At 35.1% G+C, this 14,825-nt stretch overlaps 1 protein-coding gene across 1 annotated transcript; it reads left to right on the top strand.

Annotated features, from left to right (window-relative positions):
* Window positions 1-654: 654 nt before the first annotated feature.
* On the top strand, window positions 655-14,225 carry LOC103256129 (CDK-activating kinase assembly factor MAT1-like; the record flags this gene model as incomplete). Its single annotated transcript, XM_008054020.1, has 3 exons — window positions 655-807; window positions 3,674-3,747; window positions 14,122-14,225. Coding segments are annotated over 3 exons (331 nt in total), but the record flags the coding sequence as incomplete, so codon positions are not given.
* Between the last annotated feature and the right edge of the window lie 600 nt (window positions 14,226-14,825).

The raw sequence follows: 14,825 nt of genomic DNA, 5'->3' as shown, positions 1-14,825 counted from the left end.
TGGGAAACCTAGTTTGTTGAGGCAATCACTTTGATTTGAAGCAGCCAACTCTAACTGAGTAAAGCTTTTATAAGCAGCCACGCTTTCTAGGATTTCTCGTAGTGAAGCCATGTTGATGTTTTCCTTCTCCACACATACTAGAGCACTAAGTTCTTTGTCCTTTGTCCTGTGAGGCCTCATTCAGCTAGGACCTCTCTCGTAATTCTCATTTTCTCAGTTGGTTACTGAATTTTCAAAAAACTTCATTACAAGGAAAGAAAAAAAAAATCTGTTTTAGTGCTTGGGGTATGCAGGACTCTTTGATGTGCAGGCCCCTGGCAGAGACTTCTCTTCTCTTGCCAAGGCCGTACACTTTTAATGCTCTTTGACTTCTCCCTGTCCTGCTATTCTGATTCTTCTTAGCCCCTCACTCAATTTATTTTAATTTATAAATTTGTTTAATTTCCAAAACTAAACTAAAATCGTTTGAAATAACTATGTTTGAAAAGTAATCTCCAAATGAAAATGAACATATTCTAAATGGCTTTCTGGTAAGATTGTAAATAGCAATGACTAGTTTTCATGTCTCACTTACCTTCTCCCGTGGGGTTAGTGATTTAGATTTGTAAATTTGAACATTAGCTTAAATGTTATGTTTTAATTCTCTATTTACAGGTGTGAAAACTGTGTGGATTTACTGTTTGTAAGAGGTGCTGGAAACTGTCCTGAGTGTGGCACTCCACTTAGAAAGAGCAACTTCAGGGTACAACTCTTTGAAGATCCCACTGTTGACAAGGAGGTTGAGATTCGGAAAAAAGTGCTAAAGATGTAAGTATGATTGCTTGAATAATTTAGTCAACAAAGAAGACTTTAACAGAGATTTAAATAATTGATAACATTATTTGATGGTGAAAATATGGACAAATTGGCAAGTTAATAACTAAATTTATCTATTAAGTTCTTAGAGAACTGAGTAATACTTTTGTTAAAGAAGAGTCTCCTGATTGATGTCTTCACTGTTTATTTATTCATTTGTGTTTGTTCTTTAACTTAAGCAGTATACAGGTATTGAGTACCTGCTGTGTGCAAGCACTGTGTTTTTCATGTTAGGCAGCTGGTTTGAAATGATGAGTAAAACGGTTGTGGACTCTATCCTCATGAGACTTACGGTGTAATAGCATAGGGCAGCAAAATGATAGATGGTAGAACAGGCAGACAGAACAAGTATGTTATTATAAATTGAGAGAAGTGCTATGAAATTAGTGATAGTATTGGTGGGGTCAATGATGGCAAGTAAGGACTAAGTAGGAAACATTAAGTTGAGGTTTGAAGGCTATTAGAGGAAATCATGTGTTAGTTATAATTTAGTTTGGTATGTATGAATGTGTGTATATATACACACATACATATATAGATATACTGTGAATATATGTGTGTATATATATACATACACACATATGTATGTACCCATTTATATATATATAAATTTTTTATATTTATATATAAAATTTTTTTTTTGAGTTGGAGTCTCACTCTGTCGCCTAGGCTAGAGTGTAGTGGCACACTCACAGCCACCCCAGCATCCACCTGCTGGGCTCCGGGAATATGTCGCCTCAACCTTCCAAGTAGTGGGAACTACAACCATATGCTACCATGCCCAGCTAATTTTTGATTTATTGTAGAGATGCGGTCTCGTCAAGTTACCCTGACTGGTCTTGACCTCGGGGGCTCAGGCAATCCACTTGTCTTGGCCTCCCAAAGTGCTGGGATTACAGGCTGAGCCACTGATTCTGGCCCCCATTTATATTTTTAATCTGTCTTTTTCATTTATAACCTGGGTTTTGCTTTTTATGATTTTTAGTAGTTTTTGGTTTCATTTGATTTATTCTTTTATTATACAAACCTTATTGTTTATTAAATTAAAATGATATATATATATTTTAATATACTCTTTAAAATATTAGTTATTTATTATAGAGTTGTGGGGTACAAATGAGAATTTACTACATAAGTAGCCTGCATGCAGGTGAAGGTTGGGCTTCCAGCTGGCCCTCACTCCCCCTGGTAGTGGACCAGGTACCCTTTGTATTGTCATGTGTTCCCCACTCTCCTCTTCCTTCCCTCCCCTAGCAGTGCCCAGCAACTGCCAATCCCACCCTTGTGCTAATGTGACTATTGTTCAGGGCCCTCTTAGGAGTGAGAACATGTGGTATTCAGTTCTTCATTTCTATGATAGTTCACTTAGTATCATGGTCTCCAACTGCATCCAATTTTCTATACAGGCCATGATTTTTTTTTTTTTTTTAAGGCTGCGTAATACTTCATTGTGTATATGTACAACATTTAAAAAATTCATTTCACTTTCAGTGGGCAATAGGGTTGGTTCCATGTTTTTGCTATTGTGAATAATGTGATATAAATATGTGTGTATAGGTGACTTTTTTGTAGATTTATTTATGTTCCTTTGGGTATATTCTCGGGAGAGGGATTGCTGGATCATATGGAAGATCAATTTTTAGTTATTTTAGAAATTGTCACACTGCTTTCCATAGAGGTTTAACTGGCTTATTTTTCCAGCAACAGTGGAGAAGTGTTTCCTTTCCTCTGCAGCCATGCCAGCCCTTGTTGTTTTTTAACTTATTAATGATAGCCATCCTTACCGGAGTTAGGTGGTATCTCATTGTAGTTTTGATTTGCATTTCTCTGATGATTAGTGAGGTTGAGGATTTTTTCATGTGTTTGTTGACTGTATGTATGTCATCTTTTGAGACATGTCTGTTCATGCCCTTTGCCCACTTTTTAATGGGGTTGTTTGGTTTTTTTTCCTTTCACTTTGTTTGAGTTCCTTGTAGATCCTGGATTTAGGCCTTTGTCAGATGCATAATTTGCAAATATTTTTTCCCATTCTGTGGGTTGCCTCTTTACTCTCTTGATAGTTTCTTTTGCTGTGCAAAAGCTTTTCAGTGTGATAAGGTCCCACCTGTCTATCTTAGCTTTTGTAGCATTTGCTTTTGGGAACTTCATTAAGAATTCATTGCCTACTCCGATGTTCAGAAGAGTGTTTCCTATATAAAATAATTAATATGTTTATTTAGTTTCTTTTTTTCTGGTGGTATACATTTTAACCTAGGTCACAATGTTTTAACAGCATCTTTCTAGGTACCCAACCAGTAATGCTTTATCAATGCCCCAGTGGCTCTTTTATTATATATATTACTTTTAGGAGGTAATCTCTTATTTTCTGATTTTTCAATGTTAGTTCTTTGCAGTTTTTAAATTCTTCACAGCATTCTTTAGACTATAACTGTCATGAAAAATGGAGGAGTTTCTTGAATTTTTAAAAAAATTTGTGAATCTAGTTATTAGAAGTAAACATTATCATAATTTCCAATGATGTACTTTGTTTAAGCTCATTTCCCAATCCTTCAAGCTCCTAATTTCTCCTTCTCATAAATCTTACAGGGATTTTTTATGTCATACCATTCTCTCCAGATTGTATTCCCTATAGTATTAAGAATTAATGAATTACATTTTTAGTCTAGTTATACAAACCTGGTGTCAAGAAAAGTGTTTTACACAGTCAGCAATCCTTTTCTATGTGTTGTATATGAATTTGGTAATAACAAACAAACCAGTGAGATAATACTAAAATCAATGATGTGTAGTATATTAATTTTTTTTCCTTGTCTTAAAGATACAATAAGCGGGAAGAAGACTTTCCTAGTCTAAGAGAATATAATGACTTCTTGGAAGAAGTGGAAGAAATTGGTATGTTTTTAATTTGATGTGCTTGTCTATGCAACTGTGTGATTTTATCATTTAGATACCTAGTGGAACATATCACATAAAAACCTCTAACGGATTTTGCTGTGATAGCTGATATTACCTAATTACTTTCTTTTGCACTTGACTCATGTTTGTCAAGTTGAAGGCATACTTAAGTAATATTTTATCTTTGGAAAAATATGATTAATGGAGGTAGTAACACTTTGTAGCTGGAGGAAGGCCAGATATATATCTGTACATCTAATATTGATCTATATGTTGATAATGTATTAGAATAGTTTTAATGAACGAAAAGTGTATTCTGATCTTTTTTTCTTTTTTTGAGTTGGAGTCTCACTCCATTGCCTAGGCTGGAGTGCAGTGGCACACTCATGGCCACCCTAGTGTTGACCTGCTGGGCTCTGGCAATCCTTCCGCCTCAGCCTTCCAAGTAGCCGGAACTACAGGCACACGCTATCACGACTGGCTAATTTTTACATTTATTGTAGAGATGAGCCCTCGCCAAGTTGTCTGGGCTGGTCTCGAACTTGCAGACTCAGGCAATCCACTCTCCTCGGCCTCCCAAAGTGCTGGGATTACAGGCTGAGCCACCGAGCCAGGCCATGATCTTTTAAAAGTAGTATTTCTGGTGAGGCATGATGGCTCATGCCTGTAATCCTAGCACTTTGGGAGGCAGAAGCAAGAGGATTGTAACTTGGCAAGACCTTATCTCTACAATAAATAAAAAAATTAGCTGGTTATGTGCTTGTAGTTCCAGCTACTTGGAAGGCTGAGGCTGAAGGATCTCCTGAGCCCAGCAGATTGAGGCTGCAGTAGCGTGAGCGTGCCACTGTACTCCAACCTGGGTGACAGAGTAAGACTCTGACTCAAAAAAAAAAAAAATTCTATTAACTTCATTCATGGTGACTAAAGCCATTATGTTGTTTATCATCATTTATGCTTCCATGGATATAGTAGTTTGAAATATTTTGAAGCAGTTGACTGTTGAAGTAGCATTCTGTTAATCAAGTTAGAGTAAACTTTGTACCTTTTTTTCTTATTAGACAAAAGGATGTTTTTTGTCAAGAAAAAATATTGTTTTGGTTTTCTTAACATTTCAGAGAAGTTAAGTCTGGAAGTTGTACATTGATTTTAGAGAATGCTGATTTTTAAAAATTGCCACATTTATTACTAAGTGCAGGTTTGGAAATGATGTGAATTATAGACTGTAAAAATTAGAATGAAACTATGAAGATCAAACAATTATTTTAAAATTCTCTCAAACTTGATAGCTAACTATATTCAATATTTCTTATTACAATATGATTATAATATAATTGATCATTTTTTAGAAGGTAAATTTTGAGAAAATTTAAATATCTGAGAAAATACTAATACCCTTCATTTCTTTACTGAGAAAAATTCAGAAAATTTTTTTATCTCAGCTGTTATCTAAACTTTTCTAAAATGTGTAAGTTCATTTGCTATGCCACGTGTACAGAACGTAATTTAAGGTTTTTTCAGAAAGCTTTTGGTGCTGTAGAGCCACTACCTTTCATTGCACTTTGATGTAATCTTAGCAACCCTGAGTGAGTGACTATGAATTTTGGCTGAAAAGATGGTAGAATTGGGAATGACAAGGCAAAGTGGAAAAGTTAGGATATAGACTGAGAAGATAAACCAGAGAGAAATCTACAAGAACTGGGCAATTAAGCAGGTATATAGAAATCTTGTTATACATACATATTAAGTATAGGACAAGCAGTTAGATGGCTATTAGGAAGAAAAGCAGTTTACATATATTCTAAAGGTAATGTGATTAGTGAAAATTCTGGTTGGACAATAAAGGGAAAATTGATTATAGGTATTGCAGGGCAAGTTGAATACATAGTCATAATTTCAAGTAGTCAGGACAACTAAAAGAAACTGATGGGCAAAGAAGGTATTGGTAAGAGATGAACTACAGGGGAATCTTGATTCTATGATAAGGTTCTAATTGAGCTATGATTTAAATACACACACACACACACACACACACACACACACACACACACACACACACACACACACACACATACACTTGCTCTGAGATAAATTAGTTTGAAGATATGGACAACCTGGGGCCCATAGGTTAAATCAGGTTCATATCCAGATGAAGGAACTAGGATCCACAACCAAGAGCAAGACTGGATATTAGGGTTATACAATATGTAATGCTTTCTTTATCAGATAAAGAAACTGGCCTGGAGCATTTAATTTGAAAGTGATTGTTATTATGTATATTCATGAAGAACTGTCTTCAGATGCAGTATGTGGAAACTCTATCAACTAACCTCCACTTAATTGTCTCATTGGAGTAACTGACATTCTTCAGTCCTTCCTTAAAATGTACCAACTGATAGTCAAAGCATAATGTATGCATGATGAATGCTGTTGAAGGTGCCCTTGAAGACACCTCTGTACTCTTACCAGTTCAGTTATACACCAAGTTATTAATTTCAATAACCAAACTTTCTAATGCCAGTTGTAATAGTAGTTATGTAATTTATTTAGTTTATTTAATTTATTTATATAATTATGCAATTTAATTAGCATATAAAGTTGGGGAAAATTACAAAAATCCAGGATTCTATTCAAGTTATTTATTTACCTAAAAAAAAAATAGGAATTGAACATTATAGATGACAGTTATGACCTGTATAGGAAAGAAACAAAACTTCAGTTAAAGACTAGAATTTGGGTGTATGTCATGAAGTTATGCTTAATGACTGTATACTTACTATTTATGTTTTTTGTTGAAGTATTTAAAGAGAGAGAGAGAGAGAAAGAGAGAGAGAGAGAGAAGCTGGAGTGATGGCTCACATCTATAATCTTAGCAATTTGGGTGACTGAGGTGAGAGAATCACCTGAGCCTGGGAGTTCGAGACCAGCCTAGGCAACATAGTAAGACCATGTCTTTATAAAACATTTAAAAAATTAGCTGGGCATAGTGGCAAACATGGGGCTGAGGCAGGAGGATCACTGGAGTCCAGTAGTTTAAGTTGCAGTGTGTGGAAACTATTAACCAACCTGTACTTAATTGTCTTGTGACACTGTACTCTATCTAGCCTGGGTGACAGAGTGAGATCCTGTCTTAAAAATAATAATAAAATTAAGTAAATATGTGTATGTGTTTCCATTCTTTAACAGGGTTCTCTAAGTAGTCAACTATAAATCCTGATCATGTTGATTAATAGAATGGTTCTACCTTATTTAAAGATATTGATGATTTGGGGGAACTGACCTCACGGATTTATAGTTTATTTTCTGAACTTCAGTTCAACAAATATTTTTTGTTATATGTAAACTGCTTTTCTGCTGCGTATATATGATATTGTCCTTCAACAAGCTCAGACTATAAAGCAGTAATTATGTTAACTAATAATTATAATTTAATGTGATAATTCTTATAGGCATTTATAAAATCCTGTGGGAATACAGATAAGAAATCAATTAATTTAGCATTGGGAAGTAGAGGTATAGTTTGATGAAGTTCATAGACAAGATGATGTGAATTTGATCTTAAAAGATGTAGGAGTTTACCAGGTAGAAAGGGGATGAAAACATTTGTAGCAATAGAAAAGGAACAGAGAGAATACAAAGATGTTGAGCATGTTGAAGAAATGAGCAGGAAGCTTATTTCAGGTAGATAGAACATGGGAAATGACTAAAAATGAAGCCTGAAACAAGTTGGACCTGAGTTAAGGAGGGCTTAGTACCTAGGCAACAAAAGTGTGAGCTATTGCGCCCTGCTCAAAAAAAAGCAAAAATAGGCAAATGGAATTGTATCAAGCTAATATGCTTCTTCACAACAAAGGAAACAACAGAGTTAACACATAACCCACAGAGTAAGAGAAAATATTTGCAAACCATACATCTGATAAGGGGTTTATTTCTAAAATATTTAAGGAACCCAGACAACTCAATAGCAAGAAAACAACCTGATTAAAAAATGGACAAAGGAACTGAATAGACATTTCTCAAAATAGTACATAAAAATGGCCAAAGACATATGCAGTGCTCAACATCGTTAATCGTCAGGGAAATGCAAATTAAAATTACCATGAAATATCACTTCACATCTATTAGAATGGCTATTATCAAAAAGACAAAAGATAAGTGTTGGTGAGGACCTTGAGAAAAGGGAGCTCTTGTACACCACTGGTGGGAATGTAAATTAGTACAGCCATTATGGAGGATCCTAAAATATTAAAAACAGAATTACCATATGATTCAGTAATCTTACTTCTGGGTATATATCCAAAAGCATTGAGATCAGTGTGTTGAAGAGATACCTGCGCTACCATGTTTATTTTAGCATTATTCCCATTAACCAAGATATGGTATCAACCTAAGTGTCCATCAATGGATGAATGGATTAAAAAAATGTGGTATATATACAAAATGGGATACTTTGCATCCTTAAAAAAGAAGGTAATTCTGTAATGTACAACAACATGGATGAACCTGGAGAACATTATGCTAAGTGAACTGAGTCAGTAACAAAAAGATAAATATGGCATGGTCCCATTTATATGTGCAATCTAAAGAAGTTGAATTTAGAGAATTAGAGGGTAGAATGGAAGTTACCAGAGGCTGTGAAGTTGAGTGGTGTGTGGGGAATGGGGAGATTGTGACCAAAAGTTAAAAAATTTCAGTGAAACAGGAAGAATAAGTTTTTGAGATCTATTGCATAGCATGGTGACCATAGTGAATTATAATATTAACTATAAATACTTCAAAATTGTTAAAAAATAGATTTTAAATGTTCTCATTGCAAAAACAATAAATGTGTCAGGTGATGAATATGTTAAGTAGCTAGATGTAGCACCACAATGTATATATATATCTAAACACTACATTGTACACCATAGATATAAACAATTATTTTGTTCAATTAAAAATAAAAATTTACATTAAAAAAGGAGGGTTTTAAAACTAGGCTGTCAGGTTAAGATTTTATTCTGTAGCTAAGAGGAGATCCTTAAGGCTGGGAAACCATTTTTTAAGGGGCTATTACAGTAATTTAGATGAGAAATAATGAGCGCTTGGAGTGGATAGTAACAGTGAGGACAGAGGGGATGTTTTAGAGATGGAGTATATTTATGTGACTGAATTAGAGAGGGTAGGAAGGATGAATTACAACATTATGACCTGACTGTGAGCAGGTATATGGTGTTAGTCAAGGTAATAAAAGCTGGAAAATAGACAGTCTTTTATTTTTTATTTTTTTTTGAGTTGTTAGTCTCACTCGTCGCCCAGACTGGAGTGCAGTGGCCGCTCCCGGCCACCGCAACCTCAACCTGCTGGGCTCCGACGATCCTTCTACTCAGCCTTCCAACTAGCTGCAACTACAGGAGAGCACTACCTTGCCTGGCTCATTTTTATTTATTGTAGAGATGAGGTCTCGCCAAGTTGTCCAGGCGGGTCTCGAACCCATGGGCTCAGGCAATCCACTCACCTCAGCCTCCCAAAGGCGCGGGGTTACAGGCTGAGTCACCGAGCCCGGTTTAGACAGTCTTTTTTATTGTTTTCTTTTGTTGGGTGGGGAGTATGCAGACATGAGAGCTGAGGTAAAGACTTTAGTTTTAGACCTTTTAAGTTTTGTTAGGGTGTGGCTCCTCCACTTAGTTGTGTGGCATTGTTCTGCTTTTCATCGTATAAATAACACTTCTTTTTGAAATCTTATCTCAGTAGCTTTCAACTTTGTGTTTTATTCATCCTTTAAAGATGATTACTTAGACATTTGTGATATCTGTCTTGGCTATTTGTGTTAATGAAAAGTGGTAAAAACATTAGTTGTTTTTAAAAAATTGATGTTGTGTCCTCCCAAATGTTAGTTTAATATACACCTGCTAAGTACCAGACTCAGCTGTATGCACATTTTCTCATATAATTTTTAAAGTTCTAAGAGGCAGGCATTTTTATTCCTATTTTGCATCTGGGAGACACAGAAAGCTTTAAGTATTGTGCCAAAGATCACATTGCTAATAAATGATGGAACCAAACTTTAAACATGAATTTTTCTCACTCTCAATATAGAACATGGGGTTCTGTGGAATAGTCAGAGATGAGAGGAACAAAAGATAGGTTGGGCCATTTTGAAGAATATTTTGAAGAATATTAAAGAAGTTTGATTTTGATCTTAAAGATAGAAGAACTTTTAAAGATGTTTAAGTCTAGAGTGAGAGAACTAGAGTTAGTGGGGTACCCCAGAGGGCCAGTGTTTGAGGATTCGTAAGTTGGGGATTGAAATTTTGTTATTTAAATTTCATTATGAATTCTTTGAACATCACAAATATAAAAATTAAAAAATTATAATTTTGAATAATGGCATAAAAAGTTTGCAGTACAGTCAGATATGGTGGCTCATGCCTGTAATCCCAGCACGTTGGGAGACTGAGGTGGGAGGATTGGGCCCAGGAGTTAGAGACCAGCTTAGGCAACAGAGCAAGACCTCGCTTCTACAAATGATAAAAAAATTAGCTGGGCTTGGTGGCGTGTGCTTGTAGTCCCAGCTACTCAGAGGCTAAGGGGGAAGGATCATCTAAGAGGTCAAGGTTGTAGTGAGCTGTGACTGTGACACTGTACTCCAGCCTGGGTCTCACCATAACTCAAAAACAAAAACAAAACCCCAAAACAATAGAAGGGGCACATATCATCAAGATGAACTTTCTTATTAACAGTAGGCTCTTTTCTTTCTGTGGTTATGACAATTTATACATAAAAATTCTTGTTTCTTATGGCCTCAGAAGTTATTTCAAAGGTGTGTTCTTAGTTTCATAATAAACAGATTGTTCTTTTGGTGTAGAAAATACTTACTTTAAAAGGGTGAGAAAGTCCTAAGGGCTTCGTTCTAAATTCTGAATGTCAAAAATACTTCAAAATTGTTCTTAAATAACATTAAATCTTTCCAAAAATACAATTGTTTTTCTGTTTGCTTTTAATACTTGACTAAAGGCAGGTCAACAGCTGATCTACACCATTAAGCAGATAAAGGGCCAAATGATTGTTATAGAAGATTAGCTTCTATTCCTTTTTCTTTAAGGCTATTATACCAATCTAATTCATTGTAGCATGAATGAGGCTTGCTTCATCTGAAAAGTTTTAAATATAGCAAATCACTTTTATGGTTCTTTTTTTTTTTAAAGGAAGAGGTTTGTATTATCTATGATTATGATTTGTATCCATTATGTTGCTATTACCTCTGCTTTCTAAATTAAAATATGAAATAAATTATTTTACTTTTATTATAATTTATCATAGTTTTTAATAGGCATAATAAACATTTAATGGAAAGTTAAAATAAGTTAAATCAGTAGTAAACCATCTAGCTTGCTAATAAATAGTAGTGTTTTCTGCACTGCTTTAAACACACTAGTAGAATTCCACATAGGATATCAATTTGATTACTGATACTTTTCAGAAGATTCATATTGATAAAGAACCAAGATTATTTGTTCCTGTAGTTTTGACTCTTCCTACTTTGCCATGTTTAAGTCTGTAATTATAAAGGTTTAATTGAATCTGTAATTATAAAACTAATTATAAATGTTTGTATTTTTTTCCTTCTGTGATAAATCAAATGTTTCTTGAGCTCTTATCAGAAGTTGCTTTTTTTGTTAGACTTTATTTTTTAGAGCAGTTTTAGAGTGGCAGTAAAACTGAGCAGAAAGTATAGTGAGTTCCCATAGAGCTCCTTCCCCACACATGCACAGCCTTTCCCACTAGCAACATCTTGCATCAGAGCAGTTCATTGTTACAATCAGTGAACCTACAATGGCATGTCATTATCACTTAAAGTTCATAGTTTACATTAGGATTCACTTTTTGGTACTGTACATTTTATGGGTTTTTACAAATATATAATGGCATGCATCTACTGTTAGAGTATCCTCCAGAGTCTTTTCACTGCCCTAAAAATTATTCTGCTTTGCTTATTCATCCCTCCCTAAACCCTGGAAACTACTGGTTTTTTAAAATTTTTTTTTTTACTTTTTTTGTGGTTTTAACTTTTCCAGAATATCATTCAGTATGTAGCCTTTTCAGGGTGACTTCTTTTCACTTAGTAATATGCATTTTAGGCTACTCCATGTCTTACTTGGCTTTATAGCTCCTTTCTTTTTAGCACTGAATAATATTCTATTGTTCGGATCTATTGAAGGATAGCCTGGTTGTTTCTGTTTTGGTAATTATGAATAAATAATTCAAACTAACCATTTGCATATAGGTTTTTGTGTGAACATAAGTTTTTGACTCATTTGAGTAAATATCTAGGAGCTTGATTTTGGGATTGTATAGTACAGTATATTTACTTTTGTAAGAAACTACCTGTTAACAAAGTGGCTATACTGCTTTGCATTCCCACCAGCAGTGAATGACAATTTCTGTTGTTCCCAATCCTTGCCAGCATTTTGCACTGTGGTTGGGTTTTTGCCATTCTAATAGGAATGTAGTAGAAGTAGTAGGAGTGATAATAAAGATGAATCAGTCCAGGCTTGGTGGCTCAGCCTGTAATTCCAGCACTTTGGGAAGTTAAGGCGAGTAGATTGCCTGAGCCTACCTGTTCAAGACCAACCGGGGCAACTTGGCAAGACCTTGTCTCTACTATAAAGAAAAAGTTGGGTGTGGTAGCGGGCGCCTAGAGTTCCAGCTACTTGGAAGGCTGAAGTGTAGGATCACCTGAGCCCAGCAGGTTGATGTTGGGGTGGCTTTGAGCATGCCACTGCACTCCAGCCTGGGCGACAGAGTGAGATTCCAATTCAAAAATAAATAAATAAAAAGAAATAAGTTGACCTTTTGAGAAGGTAAAAATGGAATTATAGAACAAATTGGTCTTTTGAGTCTGTTTGATGGCCTTATTCAGCAAAATAGGCAGTTCTTTGTTGGTTCTCCATTATTACTTTTCAACTCTTATAAGCTTCTACAATTCAGAAGTCTAGGAACTATTTGAGGTGGTTATTAGGTAAAGAAGAGTGAGATGGGGGAAGGAGTCTGTAGAAATTCAGAGGGTAGAGCAGTTATTTAGGGTAGAGCCATCCTATTTGTGGGATAAAAAGCCAGAAGCAGTGGTAAGTTATTGGAGAAGGAATGGAAGGGCTAAAAATGGATGGAGAAAGATGACAAGGGAAGCTGAGGGAGGCCTGAATTGAATTACAGAATAAGAGAGTCTTACGATATGGATTCTTCCATATGAGTTTATATATACCAAAAGAGGGTTTTGTTGTTCAGAGTATTATAGTGACCTTTTGATTTATATATGTAAAATTAGAAGGGAGTGTGGCATTTATAATTCAAATTTAAATTGGTCAAATTATTTTGAGTTGAAAAGGAGAATTCTAATTCACTGAAAATTTAGCAGTGTCCAAACATGTCTCAGTGACTTCTCTTAAATTATTTTAGTCTGGTTTTTGGTTCCAGTTTATCCTTTTCCTCAAGTTTCAACTCTTTTTTATTTCATACTTTTCTAGATCTAGACTACATGGGAAATAATTCAAGCTTGTGCCTAGTCATGTTGGAGACAATTGAAATGTGAATAAAACCTGTTTTTATATATATTAAACAAATATATGATTTTTAATAATTCTTTTGGGAATTATGTTTCTCTTTCTGAAGCACAGATTCTTTTCAGTATTGAGTCTCACCATTGTCGTAGATACCAGACTTACTCTTACTCTTGTTATTGAAATAATTTAAACAATATTTTGTATGCTTTTAAAGTTAGAGTGAAGACTATAGAAATCAAATTTAACTTGATTATGGCAAACACAAATCTTAGGTTTTCTGGAGTGATCTTGATATTTAGATATTCTGTGCAATAGTCAGATAGTCTGTCCTTATATTTGGCTCATAAGACATAATTTCTGTAACTAGAACTAGTCTCTAATATAGGTAACAGGTTAAAAGGTCACAAATAGAACTGTAAAAAATGACAACTGGCCAGGCTCAGTGGCTCAGCCTGTAATCCCAGCACTTTGCGAGGCTGAGGCGAGTGGCTTGCCTGAGCCCACGGGTTGAGACCAACCCTGGCAACTTGGCGAGACCTCCTCTCTACGATAAATCAAAAATTAGCTGGGCCTGGTAGCGCATGCCTGTAGTCCCGGCTACTTGGAAGACTGAGGTGAAAGGATCGCTGGAACCTAGCAGCCTGAAGCTGGGTGGCTGTGAGTATGCCACTGCACTCCAGCCTGGGTGACAGAGTGAGACTCCAACTCAAAAAAAACAAACAAAAAGACAACCTGATAAGTAAGTCATTGTGGTAAATATTATAGTTTTTATAATCTACTCAAGATTCATATTAGAAATGTTTTCATATCATTTTTTTTCTTTCGGATGCAGTTTTCAACTTGACCAACAATGTGGATTTGGACAATACCAAAAAGAAAATGGAGATATACCAAAAGGAAAACAAAGATGTTATTCAGAAAAATAAGTTAAAGCTGGTTCGTTGCTAAGTATCTTCTTTTGTTTTAGAAACAAATGTTTGCACATGATACTTTAAATAAAGTTACCTTCCTTTAAAACCAGTTACATTTACAAATAATTTAGCTGAAATTTAGACCAGAACTGCTCTATAAGCATGTAGATAGGTAGGCACATGCTATTGTGGCAAAAAACCATCGACAGCATTGTTAGACTATTCTTTCTTAAGGCAGTGGATCCAAGGTAAGTGGTTGTTAATGCTAGTTTTTCCTGTCTGTTTAATTTTCTGGTAATTAGCATTTGGACAGTGGTCACAGAATAATGGAGGTTCATTTTTACCCTGGGACATTAATTTCTTTCCCATCTGAAGGAGGGGAAAACCCAGAGAGATATTGATGGAGCTTCCAAGTGGGAGATAAAAGAAAGACACTATTTATCAGAAACTAAAATGAATGATTAAAATAGAACACATTAGTAAGCTAAGCTTAACTTATTTCTCTTTAGTTACCTTTATTATACTGAACTAGTAATATTGCTACATATAAAAGCAATTTTGGTTTGTTTTAGTTGTGCTAATGTTGAAATTTGTTTCGAAATATCTTGGGATTTAAAATTCATTA

Source organism: Carlito syrichta, unplaced genomic scaffold, assembly GCF_000164805.1.
Source record: "Carlito syrichta isolate Samal-C Ts95f unplaced genomic scaffold, Tarsius_syrichta-2.0.1 Scaffold288960, whole genome shotgun sequence".
In the NCBI taxonomy this organism is placed as follows: Eukaryota; Metazoa; Chordata; class Mammalia; order Primates; family Tarsiidae; genus Carlito; species Carlito syrichta.
The sequence above is the reverse complement of the archived record's forward strand: the minus strand, read 5'-3'. Positions and strand labels throughout refer to the sequence as shown.